Source organism: Somniosus microcephalus, chromosome 5 (assembly GCF_052327205.1).
Source record: "Somniosus microcephalus isolate GS21.2 chromosome 5, FLI_Smic_1.0, whole genome shotgun sequence".
Classification (NCBI taxonomy): domain Eukaryota; kingdom Metazoa; phylum Chordata; class Chondrichthyes; order Squaliformes; family Somniosidae; genus Somniosus; species Somniosus microcephalus.
This window is the reverse complement of record NC_140991.1, coordinates 210,248,897-210,271,417: the sequence shown is the minus strand read 5'-3', so window position 1 is coordinate 210,271,417 and position 22,521 is coordinate 210,248,897. Positions and strand designations below refer to the sequence as shown.

Genomic DNA, 22,521 nt, shown 5'->3' with positions numbered 1-22,521 from the left:
TCAGAATGCGCAGGTGCGGTGGGTTCGGAACATTTCCTGAAGCCTTATATCTGTTCAGTGCCAAGTTGGCGTACCCATATGAACACAGCAGCGGCAGTCTTCTAATTGCATCTAATCTTCGGCAGGTTAGCATATCCCAAGCCGTGGTGTGATGCAGTTGTCTCCTAGATGAACATTCAGAACACACACACGTCGAATGTGTGCTCACTAAACTTTGAATGTGAAAAATGACTGAATCCCTTTCAACTGAAAGAACATATGGAATTACATTGACATACTGAAATTGTGTTAAATGTCAACAAGACTGACCGCGACTGTGTGCATCTGAGAAGAGACGGAGTGAACTGTGTTTTAATGAAAGCTACAATTAACGAATTGCATGAGCACTCATTCTGATGCTTTAGTAATGAGTTATGTAAATTACTTTGGATGACAGTGGCTCTGAATGCCGTTATATATTTTTCTGAATGTAGAACGTAATAAATGCTTTGAGCTCAATGGGCAAAGTTCATATCACAATATGCTGCTTCAGTTTTTCAAGAGTATGCTTTCACACAACTGTGAACGAATTTACCATTGGAACTTTTATTTTATCTGTTTACATCCGTCCATGTAGAGATACAAAGCTAAAGTTTTACTGCTAATTCATTAACTATTTGAAAACAAATCACATTAACAAAGAAATGAGAACCATATCACATTCCAAATACGATACATAAATAACACCTCAGAATAATAGTTGGAGCTGGACAAATCTTCGACGTTGATTATACTGAAGAACATTTCGGACTGTATTATTTCGGCAAACCATTAAAGAGCATCACTACACTACTGGAAACTGAGCTGTAAGACCACGCGCAAAAAATAATTCAAAGCGATTCAATATTTCATAAACCGTCACAGAAATTACATTTACTCTATTAAAGAATGAAAATAAAGATTAAAAAATCAAGGTTTTTTTTGTTTTTCGTGACATATAGTCATTACTTTAATCTCAGGCTTGCATTTGGAGATGCAAAAATAATAATACAATTAAGACGTAATGAATCATTTTATGTCCAACATAGAATATCCCCTAAATGGAACAGTTGGACTTGTAATTTTAAGGAAGTCTCGAATTATACATCATGCTAAATGTATTACGGTATATTAAAGCTATTTTTTTGATTTGTGATTTTATATTGTTAAGTGGAATTATACTGACATCATCGCACAGTTAATTAGAAAATACTTAAGAGCGTTTGCAAATACTCAAATTTAATTTTTATCAATAGCAGTATTAAAAAAAGATTTCCGCGATCTGAAATATATTTCCCAACAAAATGCACTAGAATATATTAGACATATAATTCTTTAATTATTCCTCAAGTTAGTTTGCAAACTTAAAACCCATTAGTCAGTTAAAAGTGTAACATTACACACCCGAAATATCCTGCAGCATAACCTGCCCCAAATATGTGTGTGTACAGATTTTTTATGTGTATTAAAAAACACAGCCTGCACTATGTTTTTATGTGACTTCCTATATTAAGATCTGTTCAGATTCCTGGAAAGACTTTGAGCTTTAACTAAATAGTGTAGATTTTATTTTTAACAAACCTTTTTAGACTTAACAAAGTATTTAATTATTTAATTATTATGTGTATATCAACATGAAATATATCCGTTTAGTATATAGATATATCAAATAAACGGATATATTTCATGTTGATATGCATCCATTAATATGCGCACACAAAATTGATATTCGCAAAGATTATACTGTGGCAGGTAGTCTGTAAATTCAATGTTTGAGGTTGCATAAATGGCCTTTTTTGTGTACTATATATTTTCATTTTATAAAATGCAGTTTATTATTTGTGCAATATATTGGATACATAAACGACTAAAGTAGGTCTCCGATACCGCGAGTGTTTCCGACATATCCCATTTCTAAAGGGTTATACTTTTCCGGATCCATGTTGTCAAAAATGTCTTATCTAGTAGGCACTATTTTTGCACTGTGGGTATATTCTATTCTAAATTAAAGTAAAATAACGAGTCAACGTGTACAACCAAGCACCTTTGAGTTAACTAGAACCAGACATATTACAGTACTAAGGCTCCGCTTTATTTTTCATTTATAAAAACAAGTTAATTTTTGGATCGAATTGGCTTGATAATATTTGGTTATAAATTTTAAAGTAAATTCAACAATTTTAAAGTCAGTTTGATGTAATTTTGTTTAAAAATATAGGTAGCCCTTTCAAATAGCTGTGCATACTGTTCATTGGGGGATAGTACGTTTAATTAAAACTCCACTTTAAGCAGCCCGAGGTTCTTCGTTGAATTCATTAAATATTATTTTGTAATGATTCACACTAGACGTTAAATATTTATTTATTTGGTTCTTATTATTAAGAATATTAATTTTTGGATACATTTAACTGTATGATAAGACGTTCTGCTTAGCAATAAACGCAAAAAATTAAAACGCGTTTTGTAGTATATATATATACCTCATATAATGAATTATGTATAGCCTTAGAATTGATAGTTTGTCTACAGCCGAGTGAAAGGAAAGAAACAAAATAAATCAAATATACCATTTTATCAAGATATAAATAAACACACGGGCTGCGAATAGAACAATCACTCCAAGTTAATTTAATTTGGATATAGATACAATGATGTGAACGTTTGTATATTTTAAAAAGGTGGCGATAAGAGAAGCGAAATGAAATCTAAAACTGCATTGAAGACATTTCCAGGCCTCAATACGCCTTCAGTTCTCGTCAAATGCTGCTTTGTTTCTAATGTGCGCTAATATATGATAGAATGATATGCGCTGTTATAATTATAGCCGATACAGCGCATGGATTCCTTTAAGTTCGATTAATAATGTTTTGTTTCGTGTATTTCTATCGAAATTACAAGTCTTTTATGGCATTCTAAAGTAACATGTGCGAGCTTCTCCGCGAGGACTGCACAGGAGACCCTTACTGGGGTTATTTCGCAACACAAATTCAATGATCCAAAATGCATTATCGTTTTTACAATAAATTAGGTTAATCGCTCGTGATCGCCACTGTACTCATAAAAGGTACGTTTATTTACTGTAAATGGAGATTCACAGTTCAAGATGAATCCATTGACGCAGAACGATTGGAAGAACCGAAGGCTAAATGAATATATTCTAGAATTCCTGTTTCAACTGATTGCATTTTCTGCTTTGCTGTGCTTATATCACGGGGTAACATTGACTATATGGTTAACTTTACTTGCTCCTTTATCTTGCAATAAATGAATAACAAGAAATGAATCGAATAATCTGAAATGTCCCAGTCACTGCTCAATGGCTACGTATAGCCTTTTCCCTTTAGTATATTTTACTTAAAGCCCAAGATCGGCAAAAAACAGCCCGAAATAAATGTTTGCACTGGATTGATTTCTTTGGAAAGCACTGATAATTGTCAGTTACATCTATACTAATGATCTGTTTTGATCGCACCAATCAACAATGGTTAATCATAACTAATAAAATACCAATTAACTATTTATTCCTCTTCCGTGTAAATAGAAATCTTGCGATATTTCTAAACTCAGTGCATCTAGTAAACAACTATAAGCTGATCATTAGACCTGCCTTGATCAGAGAGAATGTGGGTGGTTCTTTTCAAGTGTTTTCCAACAAATATTTAGTCGGACTTTATAAGAGGATGCCGTGATTGGTTCGAATGCGTCATGTGATGAGTGTAGAATTTTATAATCCCACAACATTTTGACAAATCAGCTTTCATTTTGCAATAGGCAACACCTGGATTGCGGTTTGGGCTGTATTAAGAAAGGACACAAGCTGGGCTGGACATTACCCATTTAACATTGATTGGAAATAAATGTTACAAAAATTCATTGGTTACATAAGCGAGCCTGCTTAGCTTGGTCACAATTAATAATTGCAAAGAGCGCAATTCTACAACGCCTGCGATAAAAACGGAATACTGTTTGCATGTCTATTGAATTTATCTGTAACTCTGTATTAAAAAAAATGAAAAATTGTGTTAAATAGCTTCAATTTTTGGTTGATGCAAAGGTACAAAGGCAGATTAAATGATAGTTTTACACTTCTACTTCCTACAAAAAAAACAGATTATGGAATTTCACATACAATTTTCCACAGTTTCTATTTGAAATTAATATAGACTGCATGCTTTATAAATATATAGACACAATTCTTAAAATCTTGAGTTGTTTCTAACTAAATTCCATAATACCATTTACAGGGGAAAAAACAGCTAAGTGATTGCTTTAGTTTTGTGAAATTAGCTACTAAAATGTACAACTATTTTATCAGATATGGTGTGCATGAGTATGGAATTGAATTGATAATACTGGCAGAAGCAAATAGGAAAAGATGCAGATAGATAGAGTGATGGAAGGATGGATACATAGACAGACACGCTATAGACTGACTGAGCAAATATATATTTTTAAACATCATTAAAATAAAACTATGCATTTCACAAATGTGATAGTGATAATCTTTGCATGATCAGTTTGGCTACCTTTTCTTTAGTTATTTTACAGCGGCTGAAATCTAAATTATCCGTGGAAATTAATTTACAAAATATGTTACCATAGCTCTTTCTTTATATTGATTCTACACTTTCCCACTTGTGATTTTTAGTACAACACCAAAAGCTTGGTGATTGTTTTTGCCGGTTTTATTGTTTACATATTATTATATATATATGTAGTAAATCATTCCTGGCAAGTCGTCGAAATTCGAACTTTTAAAATTATTTCTCTGAGCTTTCACACAATTTGGACAATGCATAATTCGTTGTTAGTGTTAATGACCTACATTTGACGGCCACAGTTCACCCACTGCTTGTTTATTGTTGAAACAAATATGTTAGGTTGGTTGCTCGCTTGCTCAAAGCCCGTATAAATGAATACCCGCAGATGTGACAGTAGATGGCGCACTTGCTCTACCAATACACTTCATGACTATTCATAGGCTGTTAATCGTCAAGGTCAAAGACTATCTGTTTTCGTCAAGGTCAAGGTTTAAGCCCCTCTCCTAACGCCCTGCCCCCATATACAAACCAAAAGCAGAGCGTATATTTCCAATCAGAATATGGAGACTCTAATGCTTAATGCTTTTAAACTTTCAGCATATTTTCATATACAAACTTAGGGATTCCACTTCCAAAAAGTGTTTATATCGTAATAATCGTGATACTTTTCCTGGTAGTAATGTTTTCAATTAAAAACAGCAGGGAATATTCACGGATACCTTTTATTCTTAGCAAATTTCTTGATTATTTCTAAGAACTTTAGTACGATAGCATGTTTTCAAGGCATTTTAAACAAATGGCCTAGCTGACATCAAGAACAAATCTACTTGGCCCATATTCTCTACATTTTCGTTTTAAAATCTCTTAGCTGGCGTCATGTTTCTTAACAAAAAATGCGACGCTATTGTTTATAAAGACCTTTTTATTCGTGAAATAATTTGTTTTAATGCAAGTAATTCACTAGATGAATAAAGAGAATAGGGTATACAGATTAAACAGCTGCATAATAGCAATGCAAGACATATCTTAATTTCATGATTATCATTCGTGATTTAATTTTGTAACTATAATTGGTATATATTAACTAAGCAGGAGAGGTGCAAGCAGATATACAATGCGGTATTTAAAAAAATACAATTGCACACAGATGTTGTCATCTTTAGGAAGGAAGCTATGCGCCTTAAGTCTGCGTGGAGTCTAATCCTATGTGAGGTGGGTAATATAACAAGCAGACAAAAAAGACTTAATATTTAGTTAATTTACACGGGAGGGGGGTTTCCATGTTTGCAGACAGATCTTTACTCCGTTTGTAGAAAATGGCAATCTACTTTGCTGTTTAATTGCGAAAGGCGTGGGTGCTCCTAAATATATACATAAGACAAAATGTAGAGTCCTAGAATAGTACGTATTTACTTTCCCATATACATTGCTGTTTAGAATATATTCTTCCTTCTACCTGTACATTAATATCTTTAGAGATAGCGCATCCCTTCCAAAGAAAATGTAGTGCGTAAACATACATTTTATTATACATTTCACGATATATCCCATGGTTTACCTGAGGAAAAAATAGCATGCACTCTAGTTTTCTTTATTAACCAGAACCTTTTTCAGCAATACACATTTTCTTCAGGTGCTTTGATGACGTTTATGCGAAGGTACTGTATAAATCAAATTGGTACATTTATTCTTTTTAAGTGATATATTTTATATGCACTAAACAATTTACCCCGCATGTTTACTACATTTAAAAATAGCAACCCTCTAGATTCTTGATTAATGGGTTTGATTTACGTTTGGTGAATAATTAGTTTGCTTTAACAACATTTTTATACAATCTCTCTCTTAGATATTTACTTGTGTGTTTCTGTTCTTTTTAAAGCAATGTGCAGGCAGAAAGAAAAAAAAATCTAGCATCAAGAAATGAGCTGAGGTGGTATTTTTTTTCTCCAGGCTGAGATCAGTTCTTTTTTACATTTTCAAAAGAAGTCCGAACGTTTCTGGAATTGTCGCACTAGCTGTTACTTTTCAGTTTGGTAAGAACTTTCTTTTCTTTGACTCGTCTGTTTTGAAACCAAATAGTGACTTGTCTCTCAGAGAGGTTCGTTGATGCCGATATCCTCCTTCGTTTGTCCTTGGTAATGAATTTATTGGTAGCATATTCCCGCTCAAGTTCTTTCAACTGCACTTTGGTATAAGGCACTCTTTTCTTTCTTCCACGCCGAAAAGAGCTCGCATCCGAAGGATGCGAAACGACGTCTGTGAAGAGAAAAACATACCTTACCATCCATGGCATTTAGCACTTGCCACCAAATAAAAGTTTAAAAACGGACACTGTCGCCGGAGTCAAGTTCAAGATCACACCCGGGAGACGTTATATAGACTGTACCTTTTGCAATAAATTATATAGCAGAAAATATAATTTTGAAAAATGCGTGAGAATTGTGAGTTAATTGTGAAAAATCATGCAAAATAATATTTAGGCAATACACTAAACATTAAAGCATATGATAATATAGTATTACTTGTATTGGAGAATTACGAATATAATTTCTTAATTCTAATCTATTTTATATATTATCCAGGTGCCCGTACGTATTTACACATCAGAATGCTTTGTTCCCTTCATTAAACTCGTTTCTCAAGATAATTGAAAGCGCGTTGCTTTTTATCTATACTTACCTGGCAGGCTCGATTTCCAGAGGTGCGTAGCTTGGGGCTGCTCTTTTGAACAGCAGACTTGACCGTTCCACCCATTGGTAATTGCCCAGGGCTGGTAGCTCTCCATGGGTAATAATGTTTCGTGTCTCGGTTCTCCCGGAGCGCTGATGGTGGGAACCACAGGTACGTCCAAATAGCTGGGCATCGGCTGGTATGGCCCCGCGTAACCTTGGTAAAAAGCGAACTCCTTGGCTCTGGAGGTGAATTCCTCGCCGGCGGACGTGTCCATATATTTGTCGGCAGGATAGCCAGACAAGGTGGAGGGCTGAGCACAGGACTTGATGCTGCTATGGTGGCTCATTCGGCAGGGATAGTAACTGCTCCCAAAGTATCCATAAGGAAGGGAAGCACTGGACGAAGTTTGAACAGCAGGACAAGGACTACACTGTTTGACAGGTTCAGCAATGCCAGAGGCTGGCACTTCACTCGACGAGTAGGCAGAGCTGGGGGCTAGGGATGCTGGATGGGCCATCAAATTCCTGCATTGATTTGCTGTGAAGTTCCCTCCTGAAAATCCATCCATGTTTTTATTAATTTCATCCAAACTATTGTCGTAGACGAACATCACCGTGTCGATCCAGCGGGGATGAAGTATCACTGACGCTGTCATATCACGTCCAACATTGAGACTAGTGGCCGTTTTAAAAGCCCCCAAGACTGAAAAGAGATACTGAATCTCTCAGACTTAGCAGCATCGACGCGCCAATGTCGCGGAAAGTTGCCTCCTCATTGGCTGCGAGCTGACCACGTGATATGCAAAGTGGATGATAAACATCTGAAGAATAAAAAGGTAGATACTCCATTAGTCTAATAAAGCAACGTTTGGGTATTTACGTGAACGAGTGATTGGAATAAAATAAATTTATCAAAATAACAAAATACCAGCGGTGCACAAAGTAAACCAGTTATGTATGGGCATCACATAGGTGGGTGCAAATGAAAACGCATGACCAGACTGGAAAAGGCGATATTTTGCACATACACAAAACAAGACAAAGCTAAAACGGTTGGCTTTTGCATTTAACGAAATAAATAATTCACATAATTATAGGCTGTACGACATAAAATATTTGAAATGTCGGTGGCTGTATATTTGTGCATTTGATTATTGTGCCGCGGTTGAAGTTACCTTTGCAGAGATGTTTTTACAATTCATCTTTTTATAATCTGTATCTCTTCTCAATGAAAATGTACTTTCTGTCAAAACAGTGACCGATTGAGCAAAACCTGGCATCAGGATGGGCTAGAGCTATGCCTTCTTTGAATTGCACTACATACATAAAATCTCAAGGTGTTTTTAACCAATAAGAAAATAACATTTAAAGAAATAAGTAGCAGCAGCATTTTGATGGTGAAAAGGAAACATCTGTCTGACCTTTGTATTGCTTCATGACATAACTCGTTAAACCAAATAGTAATAATGCCGAAGGACAGTCCAAAATTATTCCACAGCCGAGATTTGATAAGATGTGATAAATATTTGAGCAAACGCATCTTTTCACTCTGGATATAATATTTGTAACTAAAATAAACACTAGAGGAGAGCTCAGTAAAATCAATCATTTTACATTTTCGAACTCATCTTATAGAGTAATGAAGTCAGTTTGAATTTCCATTCGCAGTGACCAATTAAAGTGTTTACCTGTTATAATAATCGCGACATTTCTAGCCAGCCACAAGTAAAGATATATCGAGATCAAAGGACATTTATAAGACAGATAATGATATTCACTAATTCTTTATTTGCCGTTTGCCAGCCGTGATACAAAAGTATTTAAATAAATGTCAGCCTTCTTACTCCCCCCGCTAATGCAGCCGATTCGTGTTAACTTGCTACAAAATGTGTATTCCTTGAGCAGGAATAGTATTTACATAACTGGATTTCATATTGAAATATCAGTACATGTGTTTTATGAGTATCTGGCGCACTTAAATACATGGAAAAGGGATAACATGTGAATTATTTAATAATATCTACCACATTGTTAAATGTACTAAAATCCATCAAGACGATTTATTTTATAATATCTAGCACATTGTTAAAAGTGTTATTTGATAGATAAATATCAACTATATTACAAATGTATTTGGAATGAACTTGCTGCAATAGGCGGAAAGCATGGGGTATACCGTCCTACTATAATCATATATCACATAATGAGGAAGGGTGGCTGGTAAAAATGCATAAAGAGAGCAAAATGTAGCCAATACTATTTGGTTGACATGGGTCGTCACAAAGGGTGACTTTTAATTCAATTTCAGTCACTTAATTATATATCAGATATTGTGATAAGTGGAATCGAAACCATATCGTATCAGGCGTCAAGCTTGCTTCAGTAATTTGTTTGTCCTGTTTTCCTGGCACAGGACCTAATTCCTGCAGTGATGCAGCTGCTAAGAGCAATCATTTTTCTATTAAAATGCTCCTTTTTGTTCTTTATAATTCCTCTCTCTCTTTCTCTCTCTCGTTATCTCTCTCTCTATCTCTCTCTCTATCTTGTTTTCTTTTACTTTCTCTTCCTTTATTTTCTTGCTCTCTTTTTTCTGTATTTCTCACACTATTCTAATACTGAGATCATAATCGCTTGAGAAACAGCTACATGCCGTTCCTTTACATGTGGACTGGAAGTGATCGGAACCTCGGTGATTTGGGAACACTGCTGCTGGCCACCGTCATTTAAACAGAGACGCTGCAATTCCAATTATGTTGAATATAAACATTCTCCGTCGACTACCATGCCATGAAATAGCAAGATTAAAAACTCCTCTCCACCGTATCTAGACATTTTCTACGTTATCCTCCCGTTCGGAAACCAACTGAAAGTGTTCACCGTTTTCTGGATAATAATTGTGCAAATATATTGCGATCATTTCAAAGCATACAACGCTGCAGCGAAATTATGACAAGCCAAATCAGGATTTTATTAAACTTTCTCAATAGATCTTAAATGATTACACTTTCAGTTCCATGACCAACCTATTCGATGGGTTCTCGTGCAGTTTATACTGCAGTGATGATTATTTGATAAGATGAATGGTACTCGAGTACATCTGTCACTGGCTGGCAATGCTTCGCCTTCCTCCCATGATTATTAGTTGGTTCAACTCCTTAGTTTGAATTTAATATAGTTGGTGTATCTTGCTTTCCCCGTGCATTATAAACAAAGGGTCTTATTAGATTTAGTTTTGGTTGTTGAATATTTTGAAGGAGAGCATTTTGTCACGTAGTTCTCCCATGTTAATCGTTAATAAAGCCGTGTCCGCAGCGTTAACTCAAAATATACACGGAAGATGCGCTACATTTCATTGTGTACGTTTTTCCATTTAAATATCCAGTTATCAGATTAAACACGAAAAAATGGGCAACGGCTGCGTCGTTTTGGATTACGTTTTAACTTGAAAGGCATTTGAGCAACTGCTTTACACGGCGTCGTATTTAATTCTCCATTCTTGAGTTAAGAGACCGCTGCCCCTCCCCCAACAAAGTACATGTTAAATTGAAGCAAACATTCGGCTGCATACTTAAGTGATAGGTAGAACCTCGAGTGCCTTCCACTTTAAAAGAGTCTTGTGCTATGGGATGTGTGCGTTATAAGTGCAAACTGTTACATATTCAAACGGCCACATTGTAGGTTATGCTACAAAATGGCAGCAACCAAATGGACAGCTCTTTTACATACGGGTTAGACACGGCTAAAGGCCAAGGTCAAGTTGAAAGTTGCAGTCTAGCCAATGTGAGTGCTGTCATTCACGCGTTGACGACCCTGTCTGAATTCTTATAAAGGCAAGCCGTGAGAATTGACTTTTTCATTGCCGTTTTGTTTGTTTTCTTTTGTTTTCCACTCACAACCCTCCAAATAAAAAAAAGATTCCACTGACCATACCGTCTTCACTTCCAGGCTGTTTCTGCATGGTTGGCAAAAGGATGTGAAATGGATGCAGTCGCTTTAAGATACATTGCAAATTGTATAGCATTGCATCCGGTTTAAATGCAGTGTTTACAAAACTTCTTGTTTTGAACTGACTGCACTAGAGGCACGTCAATGTTATTTGAAAAGGTCGGGGCATTCTGTAGAAGATAAGGCAACTGTCTTAATGAATAATACGCCAAAGTATTGAGGGTCGTACTGTGGTCTCAGGTGTGATCGCCAAGATATGGTTTCAAACAATTTACAGATTAGTACATCACCAATGAGAAGCTTACATTGTGGCAACGAGCAAAAATGCACGCCTTAGAAGTAACTGTCCAGAGAGGTACTGTACGCCGCCATTCCGGATATGCTCACGAATCGTTATAAAGCCATATTTAGAATTATAATATAAAATAAACTCTTTTATAATTATGGTCTGCTATTTCGTTTAATAAGATCAATATATTTACTTTCAAACGTGTTACAGAACATCCATGCTAAAGCACTTGACGTCCTAATTTGCTGTATGTTACCAACCTAGTTTTTTGTTCTACCGGGCTGAAATTGCGAATAAATACTACATAGGTGCGCATTATGTGTGCCCGAAATCAAAACGGTCGCTGGGGTAAAACTACAAACAAGTTGAGTGAGAACATACACGGTTGTACATATTGGTTCATAATTTGATGTGGCCTAAAACATGTCCAAGCGTTGTTCTCCAATAAGAGAATTCGTATTTTGATTCGTTTTATTGCATCAACATAGGGTTAAAGTGTACAAGCTTTTGGGGATCACCGAGATCATGATTTGCCATTTTCACCTAATGAAAGTATTTACGTGGTCCAGGAAACTTGTGTATTTTAATCCGCAAATTCTTCATTCTGAATGAAGATCTCCATGTTGGTCCAGTCAAATGTCTCTGAATATTTTATCAGTCGTGATTCCTCGGCGCAATACGGCTTAAAAAAAGTATTTTTCAACATAAATATGCCATCAAATAATATGGAAAGGATGTATTAACCGTAAAGCTGTTAAAACTGGATCTTTGCCCCTACATTTTAAGCCGTCGTCCAAGAGTATCATAGACTTAAAATATTTTTGTGTTCATTTTATTTGCGGATGTTATGAAATACGTTTAGACTATAGCATAGATTGTGCCTCGTGTACAATCCAATTATCATGTCAAAGAACTAAGCTGACTTGAGTGCATTTGTTATTTTTACATTCGAAACATTTCTAGAACCCTTTTGTGGCAATTTTAAGGTCCTATATGGCATATGTTCTCAAAGTTGCTATTTAGTTTCTCTTTTGCATGATTGCCAGCCTAATACGCTTTAAAAGGAAATAACATTCACATACTCCAGGAACTGTGTTTAAACCGATCATGTTATCATACATTTTACATTTTTATTATTTGTTCCCTTCAGTTGTTGATGAATATTTACTAATAATATTTAACGATTTAATAATTAAGATAAATAGCTAATTTAGTGGGTGTCGTTTTGATTTCCGATTTTCTACCACATAGGCCATATAAGTTACATCACTCATATTCCAATATCAGCTGTCCTTCATTCACTGCAACTACCAGTATTTCAAATTTCGAGCACTGCAGGTTAAAAAACGCAAAGCAATGACTTAGACAAAACCAACAAAGAAACTCTTTATTCTTGTGTTGCTCTATTATGTATCTATTACTTATGTTAGAATTATTTCTAGACCTTAGCCAATTAATCACAATAAGGTATTATTGCAATGCTCATTTTCCTACAACAGTTAAATTACAGCCTGTTCACCATATGGGTCTTACGAATCGTATTTGGAATATTTGTGCAGTTATTAGATGAAAACCGGCAACTCCACAAACCAACATATCCTGTCAATCATTCCATGCTGCTTTCCTGAAACATTTCGAAATACTATCCTGGAGCCCGACTGAGATCCATCAAAATGATTAACCAATGTCGCTGTCCATGAATTGCTTAATTTACAATATCATAACATACATATCAATAAAGATATCCACACTACAGATAGGAAGTGGTTCTCCTCCTTCTATCTCATAATTATAAAACATCTCGAGTATATTCAATCATAATTGTGAATGCTGCCTCATGACCCGTACCAGTGACCAACTGCCTGAGACAGACCCTGTAGATGTATATGTCCTTGGAGAACAACTTGTTACTTACGAGAACTGGGTTTGGCATCTCTAGATATCATGCGTGTTTGTATAATTTCAATTATCAAGCCGTTTCAGAATACAACAATATACAAATATTTTGCATATATGTATTTGTGTTGGCTGCCATTGATCAATGCCACACGTCCACAGACAATGGGTTAAAAGAGTAACAGACTTCGTTTTTCACATTTACTAATGTTAGTCCATCATTCGATATAAAATGTTGTTTATTTTTATTATCAATTACAATTTAAGAATACAGTATACTGTACTTGAATTGGAGTAAGTGACATCATTGAATTGTGAGTGCATATCTGACTCGGCTTCTCACACTGGTGAGGGCACCTTACGCTTTCGATTGTATCACCTTTATTATGCACAATAAGTGCGTATATTTTTTACGGTATAATTGCAAAATAAAATTGCATGTTAAAAAGTAATTCAAATGTATTTCCATAACTGTTCACGAAACTGTTGCAATATACTTATCACCGACATTATTAAAAGATAATGAGACCATTAGTGAGAAGAGGTATTTTTGTAAAAGGTTAAAAAAACACACCTTTTAACAAATATATTCTAACAAAATTCAACTGACCCTTTTATTCAAAATAAAAGAAAACGGAAATATATAATAATACACTTAAAGCCTTGCATATTTTCTATTATATTCTAAATTTACCTCTAATTTGAATTATTTAGAACAAGTCGATAGCAATACATTTGCTTCAAAATAATATTGACCTATTTCATGCTTTAAACCAAACTACATCGTCACTTCCTCGTTTTTGGTGCCATTTGTAAATATTTATCAAAAATATTTACATAAAAAGATAATTTATTTGTAAAGGTCCGGTTTCAGCTCTGCACCCCACAACTAAATTATTTGTTCCAGTTTGCTGACGGCGAATGAGTCTTGTTCTGATGCTGATTTTCAAACCAGATTTTTACCGATCAAGAGAAAATGTTATTGTAGTGGACTCCCGTCAAATAAGGCTCATTACATATTGGAGCCCGCCTGGAATATTTCTCCTTTGGAATCTTCTCGTATTTACCTGCTGTTCTGACAGTCCCAGTTTTGCAACAGCTATTGTCATTGTTGTCATATTTCAGGCGTCAGAAAGCAGGTTTCCTCGAAAGCGCGGTCGAGTTCTGCAGTCTGGGGTTTGCTATGTTGGATTTTTTTCTTCCTCTGTCTGTACTGAGCTCGTGGGTGGGCAGACCAGGGTGAATGAGCACTCGGAGCTGTAAACGAGAATACCCCATTATTCGATTCAATTATTTCCATTGTATTTAATATTATGTACAACTTTATTAATATCTGAAGAAAACGTTCATCGCTTTAACTAAATGCATATAAAGTTCCATAGTGATACTTTATGATAAAACCTCAAAGGCGTTAAATATGTACAATGAGTGCAAATACATTTTTCGAATACACCTATAAATGTGCAGATGACAGCTTTGAGGTAATTTGAATCTATGATCTCAAATCATGAAAATTCGGTAAACAACTGCTACCTAAAGCTCTATATGAGGTTTTAAATGTATAAAAGACAAGTATCTCTTCAAGTCTGCACTACTCATAAACGCACACAAGATGCAAATATTATACTAAGTTTTATATGCATTCCTTTATAAACGACAAAATGCCAAAGCCCATAGTTTGTAGGTATAAAATACAATTAGATTTAAAGACATACGAATCAATACAGACTAGAAAACGAGATTGTTGCAAATTTGTGATGTAACTGGTGTCCACACTATATGAAATCAATCTTTCATACATTTAACAAGTACAATGTCAAAGCTAAACACCAAAGTTAGTTTAATATAAGGCATTGCATATGTTTGCAATTGTGAGACGTGAATAGACACATATCATTTATTGTTCTCCTTTAACGACACATCTTTTGCATTGGCATTATTTTCTGTTACAATCTGTAACTCCATTACATATACGTGTTACATACCAAATAATAAGTGATATATTTAATGTTGTCGATGACTGTATGTTTTACAAAGATTGTTTTCTGTCGGGGTTTCTTACAGACTATAATGATAAGCTAGACGTAAGTGCTACAAATCAACGTATCTTGATGCTACTTACCGTTTATTGCTTTGAATTGTCATCCCTAATTTGGTTATTTTCATACATATATGTGAAAACAAAGAATTTGCTAAAAGGTATTACAGGAAATACAGGTGCATATATTTCCTGAACAATTTTCTATTTTGTTACTATGAATGTATTTTAATTAAAGTGTACTCTCCACCTTAATAAATCAGTAACCTTGGGGAAACGTCATATTGTATATATTCAATGAATGGGCTATTTTATTATTTAAGGTGCACTTCAACACGCAGCAGCAAAATGTATTTATAAACCAATATTATTCTTGTAAAATCAATTCACCGGTGCTTGTAGGATTTACATTATGACACTGAATATTTAAACAAACTATCTCCGCTGGGACTGGCTTCAGCTATCTGTATAAACATATCGAAACAAACATCTGCACATCTTCGTTCACAACTGCCCCTGAAAGTCTTCGATGACTTTTATAAGTTTCGGCGATAAAGGTAGCATGAAAGGATGATCGGTTTATTTTCTCTTTCTCCAGTCTGTAAAAAAAATGCTTCCTAGGCAGTAACAAACATCTCGTCACCCTCCCAGTGAACTGTTTAAAAATTATGTCATCGTAAAATGATAATCTGTTAATATTGTTTTGGGCACTTGAGTGGAGGATAGTATCAACATAAAGTTTTACTATCGCTTTTAGACCGAAACGTTTCTTCTTGTCAATTTATGAAGCTCAAATGCAACACACTATGAACATTATACCACACACGATCTTAATCGTGAATGAGGTTTTCCGTTGCTTCACGCAAGCAGAGTGAGACTGCAATATTCAACAGACATTTAAAATAAAGTGTTCCACACCCAAAATTAACTTAATTTATACACGAGATAGCTTGCATCAAGCAGTACAGTACATAAAAAGCTCAACTTACATTATATCTGATATTATGCAAAGGAGAAATAAGGCTGCTAGAAGGCGCGAACTAATTGTAGTTTTTTCCGGCTCCATAATGGATGTTGAATTATTTTAGTTAAAAAACTGGTCTGTATATATCACACCAGTGATTTTATTTTTGACGTTTTAGTTAATTATGTTTATCGAATCTTCCTATATTAATCTTAGCATTAGAATATTTTGATTGCAAATGTTATAAAATGGATCAGAAATTGATCCCAGTCACTTTAACTCGTTCTCTTAGCAAGCTCCAACAGACGCAAGGAAAGGAGGGTAATTAATTACTTCTTCGCTAGGAGTAAAGGGCGAGTGATGGTAATGGGTTATGCTCAGGTCTGGTTCATTAGTATCCGTCTTAATTTGACCAGTGAGATTAGAGGGTCGTGGGAACTCTATAGCTCCCTGATAAGCATGGCTGACCCCTACATGTTCAGCTCAGGCTCAGGTCGGATAAGTAGCTTTCGGGACTAACTGTAACTCACAACCACTCTGATACTGCGAGTGGCAGAGACTCCCCAATGACAAGACTGCAGAAAACTCGCTCATAACGGAGGGAATCACTGCAAAACTTGAAACGACCGGCGGGCAAGGATAATGTCTGGCACTCTGTGAGAAGGAGCAACAACGATGTACATATATTCCAGATTTCCAGGCGAGATCATTCCAGTATATGCCCTTGTAGTGACACAGCTTTCCCACTAGATGTCTGCAGAGTTAATGGAAGACTTTCAAGAATGTTATTCTTTCTTGTTTTATGAGTCTTACCTCCAAAGATTGCAGTCACTGAGTGATCTTGGTACTGTATTCGGCTGCACTTAGGTAAAAAGCACCTATCTGCTGAACCCAATCTTTTACCATGCTCCAGAAAGTAATCATTCTTGAAACAGGATAAATCCTGCACCTATGCAAATGGCTCATTTTATTGGAATGTATCTGTTTAAATAGCAAAGTAAAACCGTAAACACGCCTCTGGTTAAACTTCAATCTGTTCGTGTCAAGGACACTGAGGCGGTAACCGCAGTGTGATCCGAGATCAAAAGTGTTATTTGCATCGAAGTCCAGAAGCACATTTATTTTTGGAGAATTGTGCACTTTACATAAACGTGGGTAGGGCCGTCTGTGTTGGAGCTGAGTATGTGAAATATGGTTGGACAAATGGCTCTGGTCCAGCTAATTTAGCACAGGGACATGGGAGGTTTGAGATTTATTGGTCATTACATCTGGCAATGCACCTAGGCTTTCTTCAAAGGCACCGACATTAGATTTTTGAACAAATATTTAGTCTCTAAGTAATAAAATGCTTGGTGTCGAACAAATCGAGTGTCCTTGGTGCCCTAGCCTATTTAAAACTCGCTAAAGCAGTTATTCCCTGCTCTTCCTGTACTTTTTAGTTAACATTGTCTGTTTATATGGTACCACGTTTATATGGTAACGTGGAGCTTGGCCTATTTTCGACCGAAATTAGTAACTTGGCTTTCCGATTTATTTCCGTTTTAACTGCAGTCTTTAACCGCAGCCATCGCCCACTGTATGTGGCTACAGTGTTATTCAATTTAGGCTTTAGGCTTCGTTTAATTAATTTTAGTTAAATAAATCATTCCTGAACTTCTAAAAGATCAAACGTAGAAAATAATTCATATTTCGTACCGCTGCACTTGCACATGTTTTGGACATTCCGAGACAAATTGAAAGCCTCTATTATTGAAATCTATATAATGCCTTGAAGCTAATTCATTGAATTGTTTAGTGTCTACATTTTTTTCTGATTCAATGAATCCATTATAAGAACTCGTAACAAGTTAAGCGGTTTTGGCCGATATCTAATGGCGTGTGCGGAGTGGGAGGTCGGAGAACAACCTACACCAAAGTATAAGTGCATCGACTGGGTAGATTAGATTTTGCTGTCGTTTCTTTCTGATTGCATCTGACAACTTTATGCAAAATTCCCCGCTCCTCCCGTTTTTGTTAGACAGCGGGGAGTGCGCAGCTTCGCAGATACCCGAAACATATCGGTTGAAACATGGGTGGAAGGGCAAACGAACTCGCAGCTGATTGGCTGAAAAGCATTCGACTATCTCAGTAAAGTGTTTTATTGCCACTAACAGTGTTATGAGCAGTCAAGAGCAAAGAGCACGATGCTGAGATTATTGATCTTTCATCGTCAGTGATATTTCTTATCGGCAACAGTGGGGCAGAAAACTCCCACAACCTACCGATATTTGATGGGTTTCTGCTCCGCCCAACCCAATTCGCTAGTGTTTTTCTGTGCTCACAAATTAATTGCAACACATTAATATGTGCTGCTTACAGAATTATTATTTTAAAATATTTATTTTAATTGGCTATATGTTGTGTTCACATTTTCGAGAATTTACCAATTCCATCATTTCATGTTACGCTCGTAAATTCTTTTAACGAATGGAATTTGGAGTTCAAACGCGTGGTTACTTCCACACTGCCATGCACCCCAGGAAGTCAAACATTTCTTGAGTGACTGTGTTACCATTACAGGCTATAAAAACGCACTAAAAGCTATGAATTATTACAGCGATTAATGTCAGCATATAGTGTAAATGAAACGGGACTATTTCAGCCTAGCATTTGATCATTGTGGATGTGTTAATGTTAAATTCTACAGATTAAAAAGCGATAAATGGCCGTATCCTATTGATTTCCTTCTGTGTCCTGTGGCAATCTTGTGTAAGTTACACTTGTACCAAGCAGAAAAAATATATTTCCACTGGTTAGAAATGACAATGTTAAATATTGTTAGACGTAACTCAGACGAACGCATCTTCTTTATGTTATGAACTAACGACTTAATGCATTTGTGAAAATGCTACCGTGTGAAGTGCAAGATTCTCCAGTAACAAGTACAGGGTTTTCTGATAGATAAGTTATGGTTTGTTCTTAAACTTCCATTTTTACAATGCAACTATCTAACGTGTAGATTTTACGAGGCAAGCGAACTTGGATAAATACGCATGCCTTAATTAGTTTAGACGGAGATGAAAACCAATAAAAAAAATCTGGTCTGTTTCACAATTATAGACAACTTTTTGTTCTTGAATAATTCACTCGCGCATTGTGTCTGGCAAATATAATAATACAGTATTTTTTTTAAGGAAACCCGTATTTTTCCTTCGACACCTATTAAATTGGACCGCGTCTCAAAATGGTCGACAATCAAATCACAACCCACCTTTTCGATTGCTCGCAGTCTCCTGAAATTCTAATCGATTTTCCTATAAGTTAATTTAAATGGCCTCTATGCTATTCCGTTGGTTCCTAAAGAAAATACCCGAATCCCGCTTTGTACGTTGTGGTCTACGTTTGCCTAATATATTACCTGAATTATCTTAATCGTTTTTCACTTTTGGAAAAGAAACAAATGGGATTGTGTCAATGTCATGTACATTCCCATTGCTCTTGCCGTCTAACAGGAGTGATGCGGTCTATCAACACTAATGTAAAATTAATTAAACAAAAAGTCGGCAAGCTTTAATTGTTCGTTTCAACCATAATGACGTGCAACAACTCCAAACAAATCAGTATAATTAATTTTGGTGACGAAAAGAGGAAACGCCTCTGTTAAGAACAGTTTAATTGGTATGAGGAAAATGTGTAATACGGGACACGTAAATTGGGGTTCATTTCCATTATTGTGCAGTAATGCGGATCAACAGTAGGGGGAGCACGAAGACAGCGGGTGACAATCGGGGCTCGGAGGGAGGCTCTGTGGGCCATGAAGCACAGAAGTGCAGCGAGCTTTTGCAGTCTTTCTAAAACGACACAGGCAAGCAAGGGCTGATGTGTGCCTGCCTCGCTCGTAATTCTGCCGCAGCATGTTCATGTTATTTAACCTCGGAACTCTTTGCGTAATTGTATAAACATTACCTTTTAAGTCTCCCTTTCAGGATTATTTTAAGGGGAATTCAATGCCCCACACATCATTGCAATTTAATATAGAGAATATTATAACAAGAATTTGTTACGGTCAAATGTAATTTTATTATTCCTGTGTTCACGTGCTATTTGTTTTGTTGTAATGCGCAATGTGCAAAGTGATGTTATATATAATATATAAATGGCTATATATATATATACTAGCTGGGGGGCCCGGTGTTGCCAAGGCTTTTTTGTAAATCGGCAGTTTACAGGGCCGTGTGGTTTACGGCCGGCCGCTGCCACTCCCCCGCTCTGTGTCTCGGGCCAAGCGGTTGTGAGGCCCGGCCCGAGTGACCCCAACTCTGAGGGGGAGAGAGAGAGAGACGCGGGCGAGAGAGAGAGAGTAGAGAGACTGGGGGGAGAGAGAGAGAGACTGGGGGAGAGAGACGTGGAAAGAGAGAGAGACGGGGAGAGAGAGAAAATATAAGGGCATCAGGGAGAATTTCTACCAAAAATTCTCACAAATATGCCCTGAATTCAGAAATCTGAATGACAACCAAAAACTCCCATTCCTACTGGGGGAGGAGAGAAGCTGTGTAACACTGGCGACACACTATGTTACAGCTTGCCATGAACAGAGGGACAACCAGTAAACTAAGAAAAGAGTATATATAAACAATGCGAATGTATATTTATACACTCAGGGATATACCTGTTTATACACTGTATGAATAGAACTGCATTTATGTGTTCAACCATAAATCAATTTTGATGCTTTGGCAACATAAGATGTACCTTATCATGCCAATAAAGCGATTTGAATTGAATTGAGAGAGAGAATGGGGGGAGAGAGAGAGAGAGAGACTGAGGGGGAGCGAGAGAGAGACTGGGGGAGAGAGACGTGGAAAGAGAGAGAGACGGGGAGAGAGAGAAAGAGATGGGGGAAGGGAGAGAGAGACTGGGGAGATAGAGAGAGAGAGCAAGAGAGAGATTGGGGGAGAGAGAGAGACTGGAGGAGGGAGAGACTGGAGGAGAGAGACGGAGAGAGAGAGAGAGACTGGGAGAGAGAGACTGGAGGAGGGAGAGAGAGACTGGGAGACTGGGGGAGAGAGACTGGGAGATAGATAGATAGAGAGAGAGAGACTGAGAGGGGAGAGAGAGAGAGACGGGGAGAGAGAGAGAGACTGGGAGAGAGAGACTGGAGGAGGGAGAGTCTGGAGGAGAGAGAGAGAGACTGGGAGACTGGGGGAGAGAGACTGGGAGATAGAGAGAGAGATAAAGAGATGGGGAGAGAGAGATTGAGGGGAGAAAGAGGGAGAGGTCTAGAAATTCGGTATCGCCCCGTTTGGCGAGGGAAGGAGAGAGAGAGAGAGAGGGAAGGAGAGAGAGAGAGAGAGCGAGAGAGGGAAGGAGATAGAGACAGAGAGAGGGAAGGAGAGAGAGAGAGAGGGAAGGAGAGAGAGAGACAGACAGAGAGAGGGAAAGAGAGAGAGGGACTGGGGGAGAGAGAGAGAGACGGGGAGAGAGAAAGAGTAGAGAGACTGGGGGGAGAGAGGAAGAGAGAGAGAGACGGGGAGATAGAGAGAGACTGAGGGGGGAGAGAGAGAGCGACTGAGGGGGAGAGAGAGAGACTGGGGTAGAGAGAGAGAGACAGGGGAGAGAGAGAGTAGAGAGACTGGGGGGAGAGAGAGGAGAGAGACTGGGGGAGAGAGAGCGCGACTGAGGGGGGAGAGAGAGAGAGAGAGAGATGGGGAGAGAGAGAGAGGGAGAGACTGGGGGAGAGAGAGAGAGACTGGGGAGATAGAGAGAGAGACTGAGGGGGAGAGAGAGAGAGACTGAGGGGGAGAGAGAGAGAGACTGAGGGGGAGAGAGAGAGAGACTGAGGGGGAGAGAGAGAGAGACTGAGCGGGAGAGAGAGAGAGACTGAGGGGGAGAGAGAGAGCGACTGAGGGGGAGAGAGAGCGACTGAGGGGGAGAAAGAGAGCGACTGAGGGGGAGAGAGAGAGCGACTGAGGGGGAGAGAGAGCGACTGAGGGGGAGAGAGAGAGCGACTGAGGGGGAGAGAGAGAGATGGGGAGAGAGAGAGTCGAGAGACTGGGGGAGAGAGAGGGGAGAGACTGGGGAGGGAGAGAGAGAATGGGGAGATAGAGAGAGAGAGAGACTGAGGGGGAGAGAGAGAGCGACTGAGGGGGAGAGAGAGAGACTGGGGAGAGAGAGAG

General features: G+C 37.5%; 1 protein-coding gene across 1 annotated transcript; it reads right to left on the bottom strand.

The window, feature by feature from the left end:
* Positions 1–5,451: 5,451 nt before the first annotated feature.
* LOC147117546 (homeobox protein Hox-A13-like) lies at positions 5,452–7,995 on the bottom strand. Its single transcript, XM_085987145.1, has 2 exons — positions 7,242–7,995; positions 5,452–6,818 (listed from the first exon to the last, which is right to left on the bottom strand). Exons 1-2 carry the CDS (start codon positions 7,888–7,890, stop codon positions 6,574–6,576), a joined length of 894 nt encoding a protein of 297 aa, XP_085843271.1. The 5' UTR covers positions 7,891–7,995; the 3' UTR covers positions 5,452–6,573.
* Between the last annotated feature and the right edge of the window lie 14,526 nt (positions 7,996–22,521).